At 38.7% G+C, this 18,363-nt stretch overlaps 3 protein-coding genes across 3 annotated transcripts; 2 read left to right on the top strand and 1 right to left on the bottom strand.

Annotated features, from left to right (window-relative positions):
• Positions 1-439: 439 nt before the first annotated feature.
• On the top strand, positions 440-4,547 carry prdx5 (peroxiredoxin 5). Its single transcript, XM_062406130.1, has 6 exons — positions 440-745; positions 2,362-2,496; positions 2,585-2,716; positions 3,909-3,947; positions 4,036-4,100; positions 4,200-4,547. The coding sequence occupies exons 1-6, from the start codon at positions 647-649 to the stop codon at positions 4,303-4,305; spliced, it is 576 nt and encodes a 191-aa protein (XP_062262114.1). The 5' UTR covers positions 440-646; the 3' UTR covers positions 4,306-4,547.
• A 710-nt stretch (positions 4,548-5,257) lies between these two features.
• On the top strand, positions 5,258-8,543 carry banf1 (BAF nuclear assembly factor 1). The gene is made up of 3 exons (XM_062406132.1): positions 5,258-5,411; positions 6,336-6,500; positions 7,174-8,543. The coding sequence occupies exons 2-3, from the start codon at positions 6,375-6,377 to the stop codon at positions 7,318-7,320; spliced, it is 273 nt and encodes a 90-aa protein (XP_062262116.1). The 5' UTR covers positions 5,258-5,411; positions 6,336-6,374; the 3' UTR covers positions 7,321-8,543.
• Positions 8,544-8,546: 3 nt separating this feature from the next.
• gng3 (guanine nucleotide binding protein (G protein), gamma 3) lies at positions 8,547-13,146 on the bottom strand. The gene is made up of 3 exons (XM_062406133.1): positions 13,077-13,146; positions 12,105-12,204; positions 8,547-10,160 (listed from the first exon to the last, which is right to left on the bottom strand). The coding sequence occupies exons 2-3, from the start codon at positions 12,201-12,203 to the stop codon at positions 10,032-10,034; spliced, it is 228 nt and encodes a 75-aa protein (XP_062262117.1). The 5' UTR covers position 12,204; positions 13,077-13,146; the 3' UTR covers positions 8,547-10,031.
• Positions 13,147-18,363: the final 5,217 nt, after the last annotated feature.

The raw sequence follows: 18,363 nt of genomic DNA, 5'->3' as shown, positions 1-18,363 counted from the left end.
GTTGCTATGGTGACTGATGAGGGTAGTCTCTGTCTCTCTCTCTCCCTCTCAACTTGCTTACTGAGCCTGGTCGTCATGAGAATGGGAGGATCGTCTTCCTCTTCCTTATTTGAACCCATATCAGGACAATCTGAAGTTTTTAAGTAAAGAAATAAGTAAAGAATTGAAATATCACATTTTCACTGTTTTGGTTGCAGCAACAGAAATGAAGATTCTTATGACAACTTGCAAAGATGACATCACTGAGAAGATGGCAGAGGGCAGTGATATAACCCGAAAAGGGTTAGCCTACAAAACCAGAGGTCTGTTCCTTTGCCTGGAAACGAGTTGGGCTGGTCTGGATGGATATGACGTGCATAGATGGATGGATGTCTCCAGCTGCAGGGATATATAACTTTTTATACTCATCAGTCCGTGTAACAAACACACCTCATACATAAGGCGTCTTGGTAGCAGATGGCGCAGTAAATAGATTTAGCCTCAGTGAGATTAACTCTCTGCTGCCAAACTCAGAACCTGGAGGAAGGCGGAGTGACTGGAACTCTAGAGGAGGTGTGTGAGGGACTGAGTGTGTTAGCATCATAGACTGTTAGCACAGACAGGCTGCACACGCGTCAGAGAGCTAGCTAGCCCAACGAAGCTAACCATGCTCTCCATCACGTCCAGCGTCATTAAGAGAACCAGTGTGGTCCAGTGCGCAGTCAGGCTACTACACGGCTCTGCTACCGTCAACATGCCCATTCAGGTAAGCCTCTATAGCCGCTGTGAGCCGTGGATGCGACCTGCTCTCGGTCAAGGACGCGTCGGTGTATTTGCACTGACAAGCAGCTGAAGGTTAGATGGTCAGACTCTGTCCGTGTAGCTCACTGAGCTAACGGCCCCTCAGAGAGAGAGAGAGAGAGAGGGGGGTCCGCCATGATGGACTGTAACAGGATGAATGGAGTCTGTGTTAGTTCAGCGTCTGTGCTGTCAGTTCTGGAGCTACTACTCCTGCACCACTGTGTGTAAACATAAAACAAGCTGTCAGTGTGTATAGGAGGTGCTGGTGTACAGTTACTACTCTGGTAATGTCGACACTGACCTTAAGACGCGTCAAATACCTGCTTGTGCAATTTAAAACCTGCGGCCTCGTGTGTTTGTTAGTGTTCCTTCTGTCTGAGCCTAAACGTTATTCTGCTAGATACATGTTCAAAGTTGTTACAGCGTGTTTGGTTGGTTTATCTTTAATCTTCCACTGCACCACTTGGAGAAAGTGCAATGCATCTTTCTCGGTGTTTGTTCAATCATGTTTAAAACAGCCACCGTGTGACAAGTGTCCTTATCTATCTGTTCTTGTCCATTTTTAAATTAAATAAATTGTATTATTTATTCGGCCATTTTGACAAGAGGTATGTACTTCTATGTGTGTTGTTATGTCGCCCTCCAGTGGCCACCGCCGCTCAAGCATCAATACTCTTGCGTTTAGCCACTCTTCGTCCACAAACCTAATCTCTAAAAACATCCATGATCTAATCTAAACAGGTATCACACATAACTGGAACATTTTATAATAATTATAACAATAATGATATTAATAATAATCCCAGATTCCCTGTTGTGAATACATTGAGAAAATGTGGAATTTAAACAGTATGTCTGATTATTTCCTGTGTTTTGTGCATGTCTTTCCTTCACATCTTTACTTTGGTGTGACTATACTTGATAAAATAATGAGAAGTGTTGCTTTTAATGAATTTCTGCCGGGACTTTAAAAAAGTCTAAAAAAAGTGAGAATTAATAATCTGAATTAGCTCCTAAATATGTTAATGTAGGTCTTTATGGTAACGTTCACTTCAATGCTGCTTCCTGCACAAATTTTTAATTAGTTTTTAATGTCGCCGTGTGTTTGTAGTTTTCCTAACAATACAGATATTAGCATTCGATACTAAAACTGCTAACAAGACCAATGTGAAACCGGTTATTGTGTATTGTTAGTTAGGAGATGTTGATAATTCTCAGTCTCTGATATACCTTTTATCAGTTGCACTTGACATGGGTCTAAAGTTTAATTCATGTTTGTCTTAAAGAATTGTTGAAATTCTGTTTTACATGAACCTTTTTTCTGCTAAACGGTGCTGCATATAAGATACATAGTCATCTCTAAATAATGGTATCCTGCCAGTGGCCACAATATCAGTATTATTGTGAAAATGCTGAGTTAGTATCATTAAAAATAGCTGTAAGAAGTGGAAAAAAACACATTATACCAATAGAGAAACGAATGCTTTATTTCTGCTTAAGGGACAAAAAAATATCTGTACAGTTGGCAGTTTGAAAAAGTACGTTTACTTATGTCTCTCTTGTCTTCTCCATCTCCACCAGGTTGGTGAACATCTCCCCGCAGTGGAGGTCCAGGAGGGGGAGCCTGGAAACAAGGTGTCCATGGATAAGCTCTTCAAGGGGAAGAAAGGCATCCTCTTCGCTGTACCTGGGGCTTTTACCCCTGGTTGTTCCAAGGTGAGTCCACCAGTTAACTTTGCTTGACATGTCATGTACACAATTACCTTCGCATCGGATGACCTGAGGTTTTTCTTGTTGCTTTCAGACTCACCTCCCAGGTTTTGTGCAGCAGGCCGAGGACTTGAAGAGTAAAGGTATTCAGGAAGTTGCTTGCATCTCTGTCAATGACGCATTTGTCATGGCTGCGTGGGGAAAGGAGCACGGAGCAGATGGAAAGGTACGGACCACAGCTTCTGTATGTGAGCAATTTCTGTCACAGCCGGCAGCTCGAGGTCCAGTAAATCTAACTTCTAATTTAACATCTGACTACATATTGTCACTATTCAGGGGAGGAGAATATCAATGCTAAGTCATTCTAGATGTCAAAGTAACGCTATAACTGAATTCAGACATGAACTGTAAACACTGAACTTAAATTCCGTAAATAATAAGGAGAGACTGTGTGTGAGAACGCAAATGTCAGAAAGAAGCAGGAGATTATCCAGATGATTCACAGATAGCGAGTGAGTGTGTTGATAACGTTTCCTACATGTAACTGAAAAAACAGAAAAATGAAAAAGAGTAGCCTCAAATGTAGAAGACACCGACAAAGATGTTATCCTGGAGAGACAATGAGATTCGTGAGCTTTTGTTGATAACGCTGGATAAAGTCTAGACCTCCTTGTTCAGACCTTTTCAGGAGTTCATGTCTGAAGACGGCTTGTGTACCTTTTTTAATTGAGCAACATTACCCTCTGCAGCCATATATGGTGATAAACCCTACATGCACATTGTCTGAGCGATTAAGTGCTTTTCATGATATTCCTCATGTACACTGGCTCCTTGAGCTGCTGCTTTAACAAATGCAATCTTTAGAATTCTTGATTTATAGTTTCCTCCCTGAATATTGAAGATGAATGCTGATTTTAAATGACTTAATTAATTTTGACTAATCTACTGTTCATCATTACACATGAACTTGCTGAGCCTGAGCCAGATTACATGATCCCCAATTGTACACATAGTAAGAGCATAGGTTCAGTGAGGAGTGGGAATGAAAGTGGCACCATTATCCCTATTCCAAATCAGTAAATCATTAAATGTTGAAGCTGGTCTTTGAAGGTTAAAAAAAGGCATGTTGCTTTACAGAGTTGCAAATAATTCCTGCTGTCAGAGTTTGTATGTGGAAAATAATTGAGGAGGTCCTATTTCTGGTCCATTTAAGTGGGTAGGCCAAGCCATCTGTGAGACATTATCCCAGTGTACTGGGCTTGAACACAATAAAAGCATTTCTTAATTTAATGAAGCTCACAAATAATACCTTTTTGTGTGGGGATATTGTTATTATGGACCTTTAAGATAAATTAAATTCATACTGATGGATAAGATGTCATTATTAATATGGAGCTTACTGCTTTTTTCTTTTGCAGGTTCGAATGCTGGCTGATCCTACTGGAGCATTTACAAAGGTAAAAAAACTGAATGGGTAGTGTATTCAAGTTCTATTTAAGGCACTGAGACTGTGTACTCATCAGTCTTTCTCTGTCGTCTTCTTAGGAAGTTGACCTATTAATTGACAATGATCAGATTGTTCAGGCACTTGGTAACAAGAGATCCAAGAGGTAAGGAATTTTTTTTTTTTTTAAGGCGGACGGCATGTTTTAAAGATTGCATTGAAGATCATATTTATAAATCTGAGTGTATTTCATCCTTTCTTTCAGATATGCTATGTTGGTGGAAGATGGCGTCGTGAAGAAGATCAATGTGGAGCCTGATGGCACCGGACTCACCTGCAGTCTGGCTTCCAACATTCTGTCTGAGCTGTAGGCAGTGCTCAATAACGCAAACTGCAAACCTTGAGTCACTGTAAAAGTTGCACCAATAAAACCCACTTATCAACTCCCATGTTTACCCCTTTTCCAAAGAAGGACACAAATGCCATGTGGATACTAGTGTCGAGCAACACAGCTAAAAGAAAATTAATGCGCACAATTATGACACAAAAAGCAATGTAATGGAACCTCTGTATCTTGTCTAATGTGAGTAAATAAAATTATCCCTAAAGCAATTATCAAGGTTTTCCTGTGTGGTTATTAGTGAAGTTAAAAAAACTAAACTGTATTTTGCAAATACTTATGGACTAATTATTCAGAAAGATTGTCTTGTCTTTTACTAATTTTATCAGTTTAACCCTTGTGTTGTCCCAGGGTCTGGTTGACCCGCGTGCAGCAATACAAATTATTTAAAAAAAAAAACGAGCCAAAACGTGTGCCCCCGCATTTTCATTTTCTTCTTCTTCATCATCACTGAGCAAGAACAGCCTCGAGTACACAACACTGGCAGCCGGGGATGCTAACCCTAACCGGCCGACATGCGACAGGCCCTACGTCTTTGCGTCTGTCTTGTGAAGCTATAAAAAAATAATAAAAATGAATTTCTTTTTTTGTATTATTATTACTGCGCAAGAGTCTTCTTCTTCGCATCACTGAGCAGGAACAGGTTCAAGTACACAACGCGGGGAGCCGGGTCGGTCCAACGTCACTAATCTCAGGGTCACGGCCCCCCCCCCCCCCGATCGGAGAGACGCGTGTGTATACGTGCGTGTGTGTGGTTAGTTAACTCAGTACCCAAACGCTCACAGCCAACAGCATGGGGAAGCAGGTACAACAGAGGGTTAATGTAATTTATTTATATAATGACGAGATAACGAATACAGCCTGAGGGTGGCAGTAATGCATCACCGTGGATAACAACCGCCGCAAAATATCAGAGAAGAAGAACATCACGTGACGTAAGAACGCATAGCTAAGCTTTTTATGGGCCCAGAGGCAGACGCGGTGCATTGTGGTCCTAGTCGGTGGCTGTGCAGAAACAGAAACCATCCTGCTGCTACTCATCAGAGAAGCGCGTTAGTCTGTACACGACATTAGAAGGTAAGTGCACGCGCTGTATAAAACACGCAGCATGGTGAAATCAGTGCACTGTTAATAACAAACAGCACGAGACGCTGCTTCACCCGCGATGGTAGAGGGTTAGCTCCATGCTTTGAAGCTACATCGGTTTAAAGTTGATCAGAAGGCGCCTAAAATATGACGGGTCACTTCTTATCTCCGACGTTAGAAACTGAGCCACGGACAACAGGCACGTGGGGGTCATTTAATGTCTGGAAACGGAAGTAACGCACCTAGCGTACAAGCAGCTACTCCTGATATTAGCAGCTCTCCAGCTGGTGGACGTTAGCTCCTTGTGCTAACGTTGTTAGCATGGAAATGCAATGCGCGCGTAATTCAGTAGTAAGCAGTCATCCCGTTGATGTTAACTATTTAATGTCACCCAGTGTAAACATAGGCAGGTCGATCCAATCTAATCCAAATAGCTAACTTAGCTACTGGACAGACATTGTTATTCTGATTTATATTTAATTAAGTAATCGTTGAAAAGTTCTGCTGTGTCCACTGGTTTCCTGCTTTCAGTTCTTTTGTCATGGTGATTCCGTTGAACATTGGATTCTAGTGAACCCTACTCATCTGTTGGCTATCAACTAAGTCTCAGCGTATATTGATATACGGTCAAACTGTATATTGATTGAAATACATAGATATCCGTGTCATCTCCCCTTCTGTCTGTTGTAGATCCGTTGTTTTTCATTAAATGAAAAGAATTTGCTAAGAAAACAAGTTAAAGTCAACAAGTCCAATTCTCCAACTGAACATTTCTCCTCACCATAAATTGAAGAGTCAACAGGTTATTTCAATAGTTCCATATAAGCCAAGAGGGATAATTCATTTGGGAAATTCAAGATTATCTTTGTATTATTATTATATTTTAATTTCCATTTTCTGTCCTGTTTTTAACAGCTGATTTCCAGGTGACTTGCAGCACCCCTAAAACCAGCCATGTCATCGACATCCCAAAAGCATAAGGACTTTGTGGCCGAGCCCATGGGCGAGAAGACCGTGATGGCTCTGGCAGGCATCGGACAGGTCCTTGGCACAAGACTGGAGGAGAAAGGTTTTGACAAGGCGAGGCAAAATAAATATTTAAGGCGTTGACAAGGCGCAGTGCACTGCTTATCTCCTCTGTTATACTGAACAATTTAACTGGTGTTAATGTTTGTGTTAAGATCTTAAATCTAAGCACAGTTTGTTCAATTATCATGCGTTTGTGAGCATTGACAAGTCCATGACTTCAACAGTTAGACTGCAGTGTTTTTAATCTGTGGCAGTTATTATTGTTAGTTATTTGTCAAAAAAATACTTGAAAACAATTGCTAGCCTTGCGTCACTAAACTACATCCAAATATGTTGTAGGGCTTTCCCTTGTTGTGCCGTCAGAATCACCAGCTCTGCTACTTTCTGATGGCGCAACACTATTTTACGACAGTGGAGCAGTTAGCTGAGCAATATTATTTGGAAGCAACCTTTGATCATGTTGTCTGCAGTCTGTGTCAGATAGATCTCTCTTTCAACCTAAGTATCATTTGTTTGCTGGTCATTTGGTTTAGTCATATGATTGTGGGAAAACCCGTTCTCCTACTGTAAACTGCCAGCCCATCCCGTTTCCACATAACACTCATTTGTTCATGCTGTCATCACTGTAGTTGAACGTAGACAACATTTGACGTGTAAAGTCCTGTAACTTTTGTATATCTGTTTTAATAATTATTTTCCATTGTCTCTACTTTTATGTCCACAGGCGTATGTCGTCCTCGGCCAGTTTCTAGTGCTTAAGAAAGATGAGGAGCTTTTCCGGGATTGGCTGAAGGACACTTGCATGGCAAATTCCAAACAACAAAATGACTGCTTTAGCTGTCTGAAAGAATGGTGTGACGCCTTCCTATAAAATGCTCACTCATTGTTTTCTACTACTCTAGTTCAACATGTATATTACCTCTTTCATGGGCTCTATTCAATCCAAATGCACAGCAGATATGAATGGGCACGACACACTTAAGTTTATGGAAGTCGGCTTGTTTTTAAATTCTAATGAAAAGTTTTGCCACATTTCTGAAATCCTACAACCCCCTAAAATAACTCACACATGCGCTTCTCGTGGTCTTTGTCGTGTATCTCTGGACTAGAAACCTGCAGACTGTTAATTATTACTGGTAGTTATCTCATGTCAAAATGTCTGCTAATGAAGACTAATCTTTCTTCTTCAAATCTTGGCCTTTTTGCCCAAAGTTTTTAATCTCGTTTGAAGGTTCAAAGCTGTCATTTAAAAAAAAGCATGTTTCGCAGTTTGATATGTTAATCCACCAATGTTTAAAGGATTTCGCGAGCAGGTGGATTGTCAGCTTGGAGTGTTTTGCATTTGATGTGAGACAAGAAATAACCCTTAGAATGCAAATGATACTAGACTTTGCATAGATGCAGATATACTTTTAAAATTATAGTACAAACACTTTGCCATTTTAACTGTTGATCCTGCAACTAAAGGAGCAAAATGGTTGGATCTCCCTTGTGGGGTCTGCTAAAAAACTTGTTTCACCTTGTAGATTGAAATGTGTATAAATAAAATGCCAATGGCCAAACTCATAACACTGTCAAACAGTTGTGTAAGTCTTTTACCATTGAAATTTCAGCCTTTATCTTAACAGACATACATGTTTGTTACCAAATTAGCAAGACAATGCTGCAAATTGTGTGATTGTAGTCAACAAAGCAGCTGCCATACGTGTGGGGGGTGGGTGGGTTGGTTGGTCTACCTGCGTACAACAAAAGCTAAAAATCCCACCCAGGCTATGTATTTTATTACTCAGATCTTCGTAGCTGAGCTTGATATTAACTTCATGTATTTCTACACTCAAGATGCCTTAATTTAATGCATGCTAGTTTACACAGTTGAGTAGATAAACTATAAAATCGACAGTAATTCATGTGTAGGCTGTGTCCCGTAACGTTCCACTTACGTAAATGAATGCTTGCAGTCACCCGCTAAATGAAGATGTACCCATTGTGAAGCGGCTCCTTGTTAAAACACTGGCTGATGTGTTTTGCATTTCACTGTGAAAACTCAGTTTTTAATATATTCTCCTGAATAAAGTCACAGATGAGAGAAAACAATCGATGAGTGGAAGTTTTATTTATTTCAATTGTTCCATTGTTACTTTTTCACCAAAGCTCCAAATTTGATCTTTGCAAGACATTTAAAAATACATTTGACCAGAGCAGGTTGCCCTATAAAGTTTCATCATGGCTACAGTGCTAGATTGAAGAAGAGCAGTTTCCTCTTGTGTGAATCTGAATGAACAGAACAAAACCATGGCATGTTCTATAGATGGAGAAAGTGAAACCTAATTAAAATGTTAAATCTCAGTTCACTCTCTTTAGCCCTCATTTCACATGATTGTGCAGAGACATTATAGTTGTTCTCTCTCAGACCTGATCAAATGATGACAAGTACATAACTGCTGTATGACTCTTTTTTTTAATTGCTGATGTGACTTACACAATAGCTAATTCTGCTTCAATGGCTTAGATTGTATATTAAATGACCATAACCCCTGGAATGTGTGATGTTTTATATATATATATATATATATTTATATATAAACGTGGGTCAGGTTGCTGTTGGAACTATAAAACATTGAAATCATGGATCAGATGCAAATAATTGTTTTAGGTTTTACAGTAGCACCTATTCACGCACACACACACACACCCACACACTCACACATTCAGACCATAGCAACAGTATAGAAATGAGCACAATGCTAAAATCTTAATAAAACCATGACATGATTTGATTATAATCACAACAACCACTTGTAAATAGTTGCCCTTGGTAGATAACAAGTAACTGCCAAAAAGAGGATGGGAGAATACAAAATATATTAACATGGGATGGGATGCAGCTCTGAAGGACAATCTAAATATTGATGGAAGAACATTCAGTATCAGGGCTCTATGTGTAAAACAACAGTTCCATTCTGACAGAAAATGGTTGTGATCACACCAAACAATAACCGTTATTAACGGGACATCCTTTTCTTAGTTGCCAGTTGTACCCACCGTTTACATGGGGGAGAACTGTCAGTCCTGACCAACCAGGGCAACATCTGAGACACATAGCACCACCATTGCCCATAATAGACTGATTGTGGGAATTGAACGCCTTAGACAAATATTTCAAAAGCTGCAGAATCCATATGAATGAGTGTGTGTGCGGAGCCTCTGTTGTCCTGTGTGGCACTTTCCTGTCATGTGACTGAGCATGAGATGTCCATGTTTTCAACCAGGTGATGTTTGCATGTAAAATGTCCGTTCTTTACACTTCTGGTCTTGTTTTGAGTTCTAGTAAATAGAGGTAACACTCTCTTTATTGATTCAATGTGTTAAATCTCTGTTATTTGTGTTCTTTCACTCTAATGTTAGTTAAATAATTCACTTCAAGACATGTAGTTGATAATGTACTGTACATCGGGAGCGGCAGCTTTTATGCAAGGTTACTATAGTACATCGATGTCTTATTTCAAATGGAAGTATGTGTACACACTGTACATACTGTACAGTTGCACTTTTTTTTTAAATCACAAAAATCCCTGATTTGTCTCAAAGCAGAGCACAGAAGAACTTCTTCTCCCTGTAGGGGTTCTCTGAGGTGGGCACAGGGGTGATCAGTGGGTCCTCGCAGGCGTGTGCGTCGCAGTACGCCATCAGATCGGCTGCGGCCTTTGACACCTGGAGGGGGGGGGGGGGGGGATCAGGTTGAGAGCAGTATGGGAACATGAAGACAGTAGACGACAAATCCAATTGAGAATTGAGAATCAAGAATTATCAGAGAGATTTTTACCTCCCCCAAGCATGCTTTGTTTCACCACTGTGTTTTGGTAGGTTGGTTGGTTTGATAACACCAACAACTACAGGACATATTACAAAAACCCCTGGTGGAGGGTTATTTTTTATTTTAACATTGTGAGATAGGACGTTTTGCAATATTTTCCTTGGTTTCTCAGATAAATAATTTATGGATCCTGATGAAAAATATCAGATATATTTAGGAGACTGATATTTATGAGTATATCTGATTAAAAATCTACAACTAGTGCATTTAAATGTTGTTTCATAAGGGGAGAGTTGGGGCTTGGTGGAGGTATGAACTTTACTGATTGCTATTCTAGTGACAAATTGATTAAATTAATATATTTCTAACAATATGATGTTGACCCAATATATAAATACATACTGTACACTGTAACAATTCTCCATTGTCTCCATTTAAGAGCTCTCGCAAACAAACTCATGAGTTGGAAGTCTAAGTCTGAACATTTAAGTGTTTCAGTGACTTCAATGGGTTCAAAGGTAAAGATCAAAACTCAACGATTCACTGTAAATCCAACTGGATCAAACGCTTCTCTACAAAAGCTGTGAATTTGAGTACGTGGACATATTGCTATTAATGCCACACACATCACCATACAGCAGTGAACTCAGCACAACACAAGGACAAAAATAAACATTGAATCCAATAACAACAAGATTAACATGTCCGAACACTTGTAAGCCTCCGGATTTATTTCACTTTTAAAAGAGTGGTCGGGGACTCAGAGAAGGCTTGTAATTAATAGAAGGAAGGTCTTTATTCTCTGCCTCTGACTAAAGGAAACTTCATGTGTCCGAACGCAGCTTCAGGTTTTTTTTGCCCTAAAATGTTTCCCTGCTAAAATCAGAAAAGTAAAACGTAGCGACGAGAGTTGAGAATTGTCTTTAACACAGAATTAGAAGATTTCTCCTGTGCTTTACTTTTCTGCTGATGTAATATTCTTTTTGATGAAGAAAGGTGCCTCTGCAAGGTGTTTGTGATGCCATTAGGAACATGATAGAAACCAGTACTGTTTGGATACACTCCAGTTGGAAGTGCCGACTCACACTGAGAAGGTCACTGGTGCTCGTCTACATCTGCAATCCAATGTACTGTATATGATGTCTGGCCCAGAGTTGTTTATTTCTTCCCCTCTCATAAATTCAAAGAAAAGATTGAAATATCTTCTTGAGACTTTTAGTCTAGAATCTAGATTCTAGATAGTGGTAACGCTGTCTTTTTTAATTTAATATTTAGGTTTCAAATTCCAATGTAATTTTAGTTTTTCTCCTCTAATGGTATCTGGCATTTTGTAGTCACCTCCGCAAAGGTTATGTTTTCATCTGCGTTTGTTATTTTAGCAGGATAACAAAAAGTACTCAACCGATTTCCATGCAATTTTGAGGATGTGTGTGGAAACACAAAGAGGATTCCATTCAAATGAGGTATGGATCCAGAACAGGTTGCAGATGCAGGATTTATTTTGAACTATCTTTGCTATTGTGAGATGGGATGTTTTTAATTGGAACTTTTTTAATTTACATTTTTTTCTTGAAAAATAAAAAGAGTGTGTGAAAATTGTGCAGATCCAGATAAAAATCTGAATCTAGTGAATTAAATGTGCTCTCATAAGGGAGCTGTCAGACCTTGGTGGATCTGCACATAGACAGCTTTTGAGGTTATTATAGTTAAATGGAATTACGTGTGCATACATTAGTGTTTCTGTTTTCCTGTTTTGACTTCAGTATCACATGTACAGTATGTTTTCCAGGGTTGCAGTGTCGTGACTCACATCTGAATCGGAGGAGTTGAACTCGTCTTACCTTTATCCTGCAGAAACTAGCCTCAATCTTCAGTTGCTCCACCAGTTTCCTGGCTTGGCCGACGCTCATGCTGCTATTCACTGGGGTGTCTCCTTTCATCCTGGCCACAAACACAGCAATAGCAATGTATTTCAACCACACACAAACTCATTAACTAATTTTATCAATTATTTTAATTATACTACATGTTAGCTGACTATGATTCCTCATATTCCCCAGGGATAATTAATTTACTTCTTTTTGCCATAGAAACACATTTCTGAAACTAAAAATGGATGGAAAATGCATGTATCTAGGTTAAAATCTGTTTTAAATGTTTTTTTTTGGTATTCATGTACCCATTAACAGTAATAACCAGATTAGCTTTTTAAGAGATATTTCTATAGGTGCCTGATAAAATGAACTATATGTGTGAACCTGGAGTTCTAAGACAAACACATGGATGTAGATTTATTATTCTGTGATGAAAGCTAACAGCTCAAAAGTCACAGCATTTTATTAATCGTTTACATGTTCACAAGCAAGAAGCCAGTCAGTCGCCAATGACCAAGTATAAATATCAGTCACTTTTGTGTCATAGAATTGCCACAGCCACTACATTATGTCATTATGTACAGTATGGTCACAACAACCGATCCCCCCCCCCCCCCCCCCCCAAAAAAAAAAAACAATGTGATCTGGGCCAAATGGTCAGATTCATCCACCGTGGCCCAGAGAGTCTCCATCCACGAGCAAGTATCACCACAGAGATATCAAATGCAGAGAGAAATAAGCGCTGCAGCCGCACAGACATTTATGAAATCATGAATAAATCTGCACATAGCTGGAATAAAAACTGCCACAGATGAAAAGAGAATCAAGTGAACAGGAAAGAAAAAAAGGCATAGAAGGAGCAGATCTATTCGAATCATTCTGGACCCTTCCCAGTTGTCTTTTCCCTTCTCCATCCATCCACCCCCTTTTTCTGCTTACCCGTATTATATTCCTCTTCAGGTGCAATCTTCCCCCCTCTTCTCTTTCTCTTTTTTCTCTCCCCTTTTTTGTCAGTCTGTGAGCTAATGTTTGGTGGTATCAGTGTAGCCGGACCCCACCCCTCCCAGACAACAGCCTGGATGGTACCCTTCTCTGTACAGTCCAGTGCACTGTGATTCTGCTACAATGAGCACTAGGTTTGTGGTGGTTGGAGAGGATCACCCCCATCTGTGGCGGGTGGTAGCTGCCAGATGGAGGGAGGGGAAGCCTTCGGTGGTGGTTAACAAATGGGGGTGGGTTGTACCATTATCTCCTGTTAGGGAAATCAGGGCCAAATGGAGTGTCTCAGGTTTGTGACAAAGAAAGCAGGGTGGTCTATGTGATTTATGGATTTGGTTTGAGGGCTGAAGACGATATGAAGCTTGGGCTGGGATCTCCTGATTGATCATTCGTCTCTGTGGCTGTAGTGCTGCCCGCCCTCTCCTCTGTTGCTATGGGGACTGCTGCAGTCTGGTTTAGAGGTTTGCATCACAACTCAAAACTGAGACTTTTCTGCTGGTAGTTAAATGTGAATATGAATAAATATATAAATGTGCTACAGATCAAGATAACTGTATTCCTTTTATTATATGAATACTTTGGAATATGTGACTGTAGTGATCAGACACTCTGTGGTGGGAAGAGCTGCACCGACACGACGACAACAACAGCAGCTGTTTGTGTGTGTTTACCTGTTCATAAATAAATATAAGGATTAGAATTAAACCACATGCATGCTCCGCCATCGTGCTGAACTAGTAGATAAAGTCAAACCGTCAACAAGGAACGGGAGTCACGAGAAATGCCCGACGCAAGTTTTGCTAAGCTAGTGAGTTCTCGGCGCTGCGCTGCTATTTCTCGTGTCCCTTTTACAGCGGTGACTAATCTTGTAGTTTTACCATCTCTGGTGGCGAGGAGGCAGCTTCGCTTTCCTACTAAATTGTCCTTCGTGCTTACCGTAAAAAGTATCTGGCTCCCGGGGGAATAAGCTTGAATACAACATTTGTAATCATAGTGTTAAATAGATCGTAAAAACGTTATTGCACGATTTACAATGAGATTTAAAACACCGTTTTCATTTTAACAACAAAAAGAAACTGTTTCTACCTTTTATCTCCTCTATGTCTCCTTTAAACATCATTGTTTTGACATAATATATGTATGTACTGTTTTATTAGGGCCCGAGCACTGAGAGTGGGAGGCCCTATTGAAATTGTAATGATTATTATTATCATTATTATTATTATTCAGGCAAATGAATTGGCTTTTTGAGGGTTTTACATGCTCAAATTCCTGCCAAAATTGGCAGAAAGTTAGAAAGTGGTGAACATTTTCGTATTCTGGACGAATTTTCAAAAAGCGTAGCAAAATAACTCAGTGGTGCCCGCCGAGACCCCCGGAACGTGTTCACATGACCGATCTTCACAAAAATCGATACACAGGTGTATCATGACCAGTCAAACAAAAAAGTTTCTAGGTTCAATTGGAAAAACGCAACAGGAAGCCTGCTATTTTGCATTTAGTGGCCATTTTGGCCATATTCCACATTTTTACTTTGATATTCTTGTACGAGGGCTTTCATAAGATCAACTTCAAATTGAGAAGAGTGTCATCACAACAAGATGGCGATAAAAAGTTATTATTCTGGTTAATATACACATTTGATTATTATTTCTAAATAATGTTTTTCGACAAGTTACAAAATAAAGTATAATACCCAGTATTACAGTACATTTGTGTCAATGTAACTCGTATGTTTTCTCATTTGACCTTGTTACAGTAACTGGGTGTAACGATTATTAATTATTAAGACGATTAAAAATAAATCATATATTTGATATGTTCTGGTTAAGTACAAAACTTAATGTTTTAACACTGCTGTAACCTTCTGTATCAATGCGTTTTTGTAATTCTTCTTATATCATTTTTTCCCCTTATTTTTATTTTCAACAATTATTTTTCTATTCTCTTTACCTGTATTTATTCTGAACTAGTGCTGCTATAATACCTGATTTTACCCCACCGGGATCAATAAAGGATTAATTTATTTGGACAGTCACCATTAAATACAGATTCCAACCGACATTTTTACAGAACTGTCACTTCTGTAAAATATAGACAAAATCAATTAGAAAGTATTCTGTGTGAGCACAGCATATATTCCTTATCAACGAGTGCAACTGCACTGTACTAGGTCTAATCCTGGAATAGTGAAAAAAAAGTGAAAATGCTGAAGCAAGAGATATAATCAGCAAAAGATCAAATCCCGTTTGCGAAGAAATCAAAGTTTCTCACATTCTGTTATTTGCAAGAATGAGACATAACACTATCCATTTATATTCATCAGTAAATATACAAATTATTATTTCCTAATTTACTATATGACCGTTTAGTACGCAATAATCAAGACTGTTGCTTTTCCCAAACACGGCCAGAAGATGGGGCTGTGATTATTGGTTACACTCGATAATAAGACTTTCTTAAATGAAACACATGTAGGAAAAAATGCATCATAACTTATAGTTACTTACTTCAGGTTCAAATAGATCTGATGTATTATTTTCAGATCTTAAATTGCAGGGATTTAATAAAGGCCAAATCCATCATTACTGAGCTTTTACTTTAGGAAGCAAACATCAGTTGGACCTCATTTTCATTCACGCTATTCTACTTTTTAAACTGAAAAGAGCAGCGTCAGTATTAGATTGATGTTCACCAGCTTGGAATATGGAGAACGGTGCAGATTGCATTCCTTGAACGCCTGTTCTCGCTCTATGTGACGTTGTTGAGTGGGTCCTGTGGGAAGTGTGGAACTGACTGATACTCCCAGCATAAATAACCAGGATCAGACACAGCAAGCTCATGATTAATGCAGAATTGTGAATCAGTTAGAAAGATTGAGAGTGACTTAAACAAAATATATCCAATATTAAGTAACTAAAAGTATCATACATTCTGAACAGAGTGTATTGTATTTGTCACAGCAGCAGCCCTACTGGTTCAGAAAGCAGAGGATCATGGGTAATATACAGCATTCAGTTGTATTTAAGTTCAGGGAGTTGGACTCTAGTCAACAGATAGATAGGATTTGTTTTCTTATTCACATGACACACTTACATTTCTATTTACATGACCCAGTTGTACACAAAGGCAGAATGAATCACCACATGTGGCTGTAGAGGGCGCTGTTGCTCAGTAGATGTTACATTGTGTGAAATCCTCATGACACACAGTGCAATTCAAATCTACGTCACAGTGAGTCATTACAAACTGATATACGAGACATAAATACATATATATATTTAATAGTTAGTTAAATCATTAACAAGTTGTACAGAAGTTTGTTGCTCAGAGAAGGACCTTCACATTGTCGGTAGAAATTAAGAAATAGACCTTAATTATCATGATTTTCCACACAACTAATATCTTTGACTTTCATGGAGAGAAACTTTTATCCCAAAAGATCTTATAGATTTATATACAGACATACTTTTGCAGGAGATCAAACTGGAAAGGCGTGTGAGGTGGTGCAAGCTGCATCCAGCTTCAATAGCAAGCTAAAAGCTTTTAAGTGTACTATTCTTAACCCCTCATGTAACACTATTGTTGAAGTTAAGGTTAGTTATAATGCAGTCTTCCTGCATAATATCATGTGTTAATAAAGTCCTTGGTAAAGGAGTCATGGCCTTTGTTGCAATCTTCTTATTGATTATTTTTATTGCATTTATTTCTCACAATATTTTTTTAATTATATTTATGTATCTTGTCTCTTTATTTAACTGGACTGTCCCTAGTTGGTTATTTGCTGTGTTGAGCACATATTTCTAATGTTTGTTTAAATATACAAGGGGTGAAATACTTAATACATCATCTGTTCCCTGTCAAATATTTTCAACACAAGTTAAAGTGACACCGATATTTATTTCGTCAAAATGCATCTTGAAACTTATTTTGACCTTGTGACTTTACATAGAAATTGCTGAGAATTGTCAGCTCTTCTATAGTTAGCAACATTTTGTATGACTTTGTAATATTGTCTTGATAATACTAATAAGGACGATAATCTGATCTTCCTCTTGCCAAATTCCAACTTCATATATGTTAATTTACAAACTGAAATCCCATTGCCTTTTCTGTCAGGACCTGCAGCTAAACCCTGTGAGGACGACTGGGGGCTGCAGCTGAAGGACTCCATCTGCTGGATGATGCTGGCAGGTTAAGTCGCATCTTAGTGATGTGTAAAGATAACTCATAACCAGTGTCCTCATAAATGAATCAGTCAGAGGTTCTCTGAACACCCAGCTTTTTTTCGGGTAGATATTCATAAAATCCTCAAAAATGCAAATTATAACTTGGTATACAAAAACATCATAGAAAAAAAAAGAGGCAGTTAACAGAAGCTATTAATCCCAAGTGATTCAAATTGAAATTGAAACAAATGAACAAAGAATAAACTTTTACACTAACGGATTTAGGACAAGTTGGAACTGGCATTTGTATGATCACATGTGTGTAAAAAGCTAAGAAAATATTTCACAATATACTCTTAAAAAGGATTTGTGTCACGTTTTTGAAACTACTGAAGACAAATCACTGTAGATGATAAGAAATGTGTTTAAAAGCTTTGACCTCTTTTACTTCATCAGTGGAGGACCCTTCATTGAGGTTATAGTTGCTGACAAATACATAAATAGCCAATGAAAAAAGTCTTTCAGTTAATGATATTAATAAAAAACATGCAACACTAAAAGGTCTATAAGATAAGAAGAGGGGAAATAATGAACCGCCTGCAATAAAAACATGCATAAGTGATAACAAACATATATGGATATGCATGTACATTTAACAAGATAAAAAGATTTTAAAACTCTCACAACAGAAGAAAAATCCATCAGTATAAAAAAGCCCATCAGTAAAGGTAAATTTTAAGATTTAAAAGAAGTAACAATCAGCTAATGCAATAGTCTATTGAAGGCTGTATATAGCAGAGGAGCCAGTACTGACCAGCCGACCTAAGGAGCCTGATAGGGGAGTATCTATCCATAAACATTATTCACACGTTTGACTTTGAATTGTGGGCATGACACTGGTATTCAGGAGAAGTTTGTGTCATGTCTTTTTCTGCTGAGCAAAATCCAAACTGGTTTGACAAATCTGAAGTGTGAGCCCACATCTTAATCCAGCAGGGACTTGGCAGCAAAATTGCATTTTAAGAACGAACGAAGAAAGTTTTTATCCTCTTGGACTG

This window comes from Platichthys flesus, chromosome 15 (genome assembly GCF_949316205.1).
Source record: "Platichthys flesus chromosome 15, fPlaFle2.1, whole genome shotgun sequence".
Lineage (NCBI taxonomy): Eukaryota > Metazoa > Chordata > Actinopteri > Pleuronectiformes > Pleuronectidae > Platichthys > Platichthys flesus.
The sequence above is the reverse complement of the archived record's forward strand: the minus strand, read 5'-3'. Positions and strand labels throughout refer to the sequence as shown.

Bases quoted from the DNA above. Each gene is read 5' to 3' on its own strand.
- prdx5 (XM_062406130.1), top strand. From the start codon at position 647: ATGCTCTCCATCACGTCCAGCGTCATTAAGAGAACCAGTGTGGTCCAG. The intron at 746-2,361 runs GTAAGCCTCTAT...CATCTCCACCAG, and splicing joins CCGTCAACATGCCCATTCAG to GTTGGTGAACATCTCCCCGC. The intron at 2,497-2,584 runs GTGAGTCCACCA...TGTTGCTTTCAG, and splicing joins TTACCCCTGGTTGTTCCAAG to ACTCACCTCCCAGGTTTTGT.
- banf1 (XM_062406132.1), top strand. From the start codon at position 6,375: ATGTCATCGACATCCCAAAAGCATAAGGACTTTGTGGCCGAGCCCATG. The intron at 6,501-7,173 runs GCGAGGCAAAAT...TTATGTCCACAG, and splicing joins AGGAGAAAGGTTTTGACAAG to GCGTATGTCGTCCTCGGCCA.
- gng3 (XM_062406133.1), bottom strand. From the start codon at position 12,203: ATGAAAGGAGACACCCCAGTGAATAGCAGCATGAGCGTCGGCCAAGCC. The intron at 10,161-12,104 runs GTAAGACGAGTT...CCCCCCCTCCAG, and splicing joins CTAGTTTCTGCAGGATAAAG to GTGTCAAAGGCCGCAGCCGA.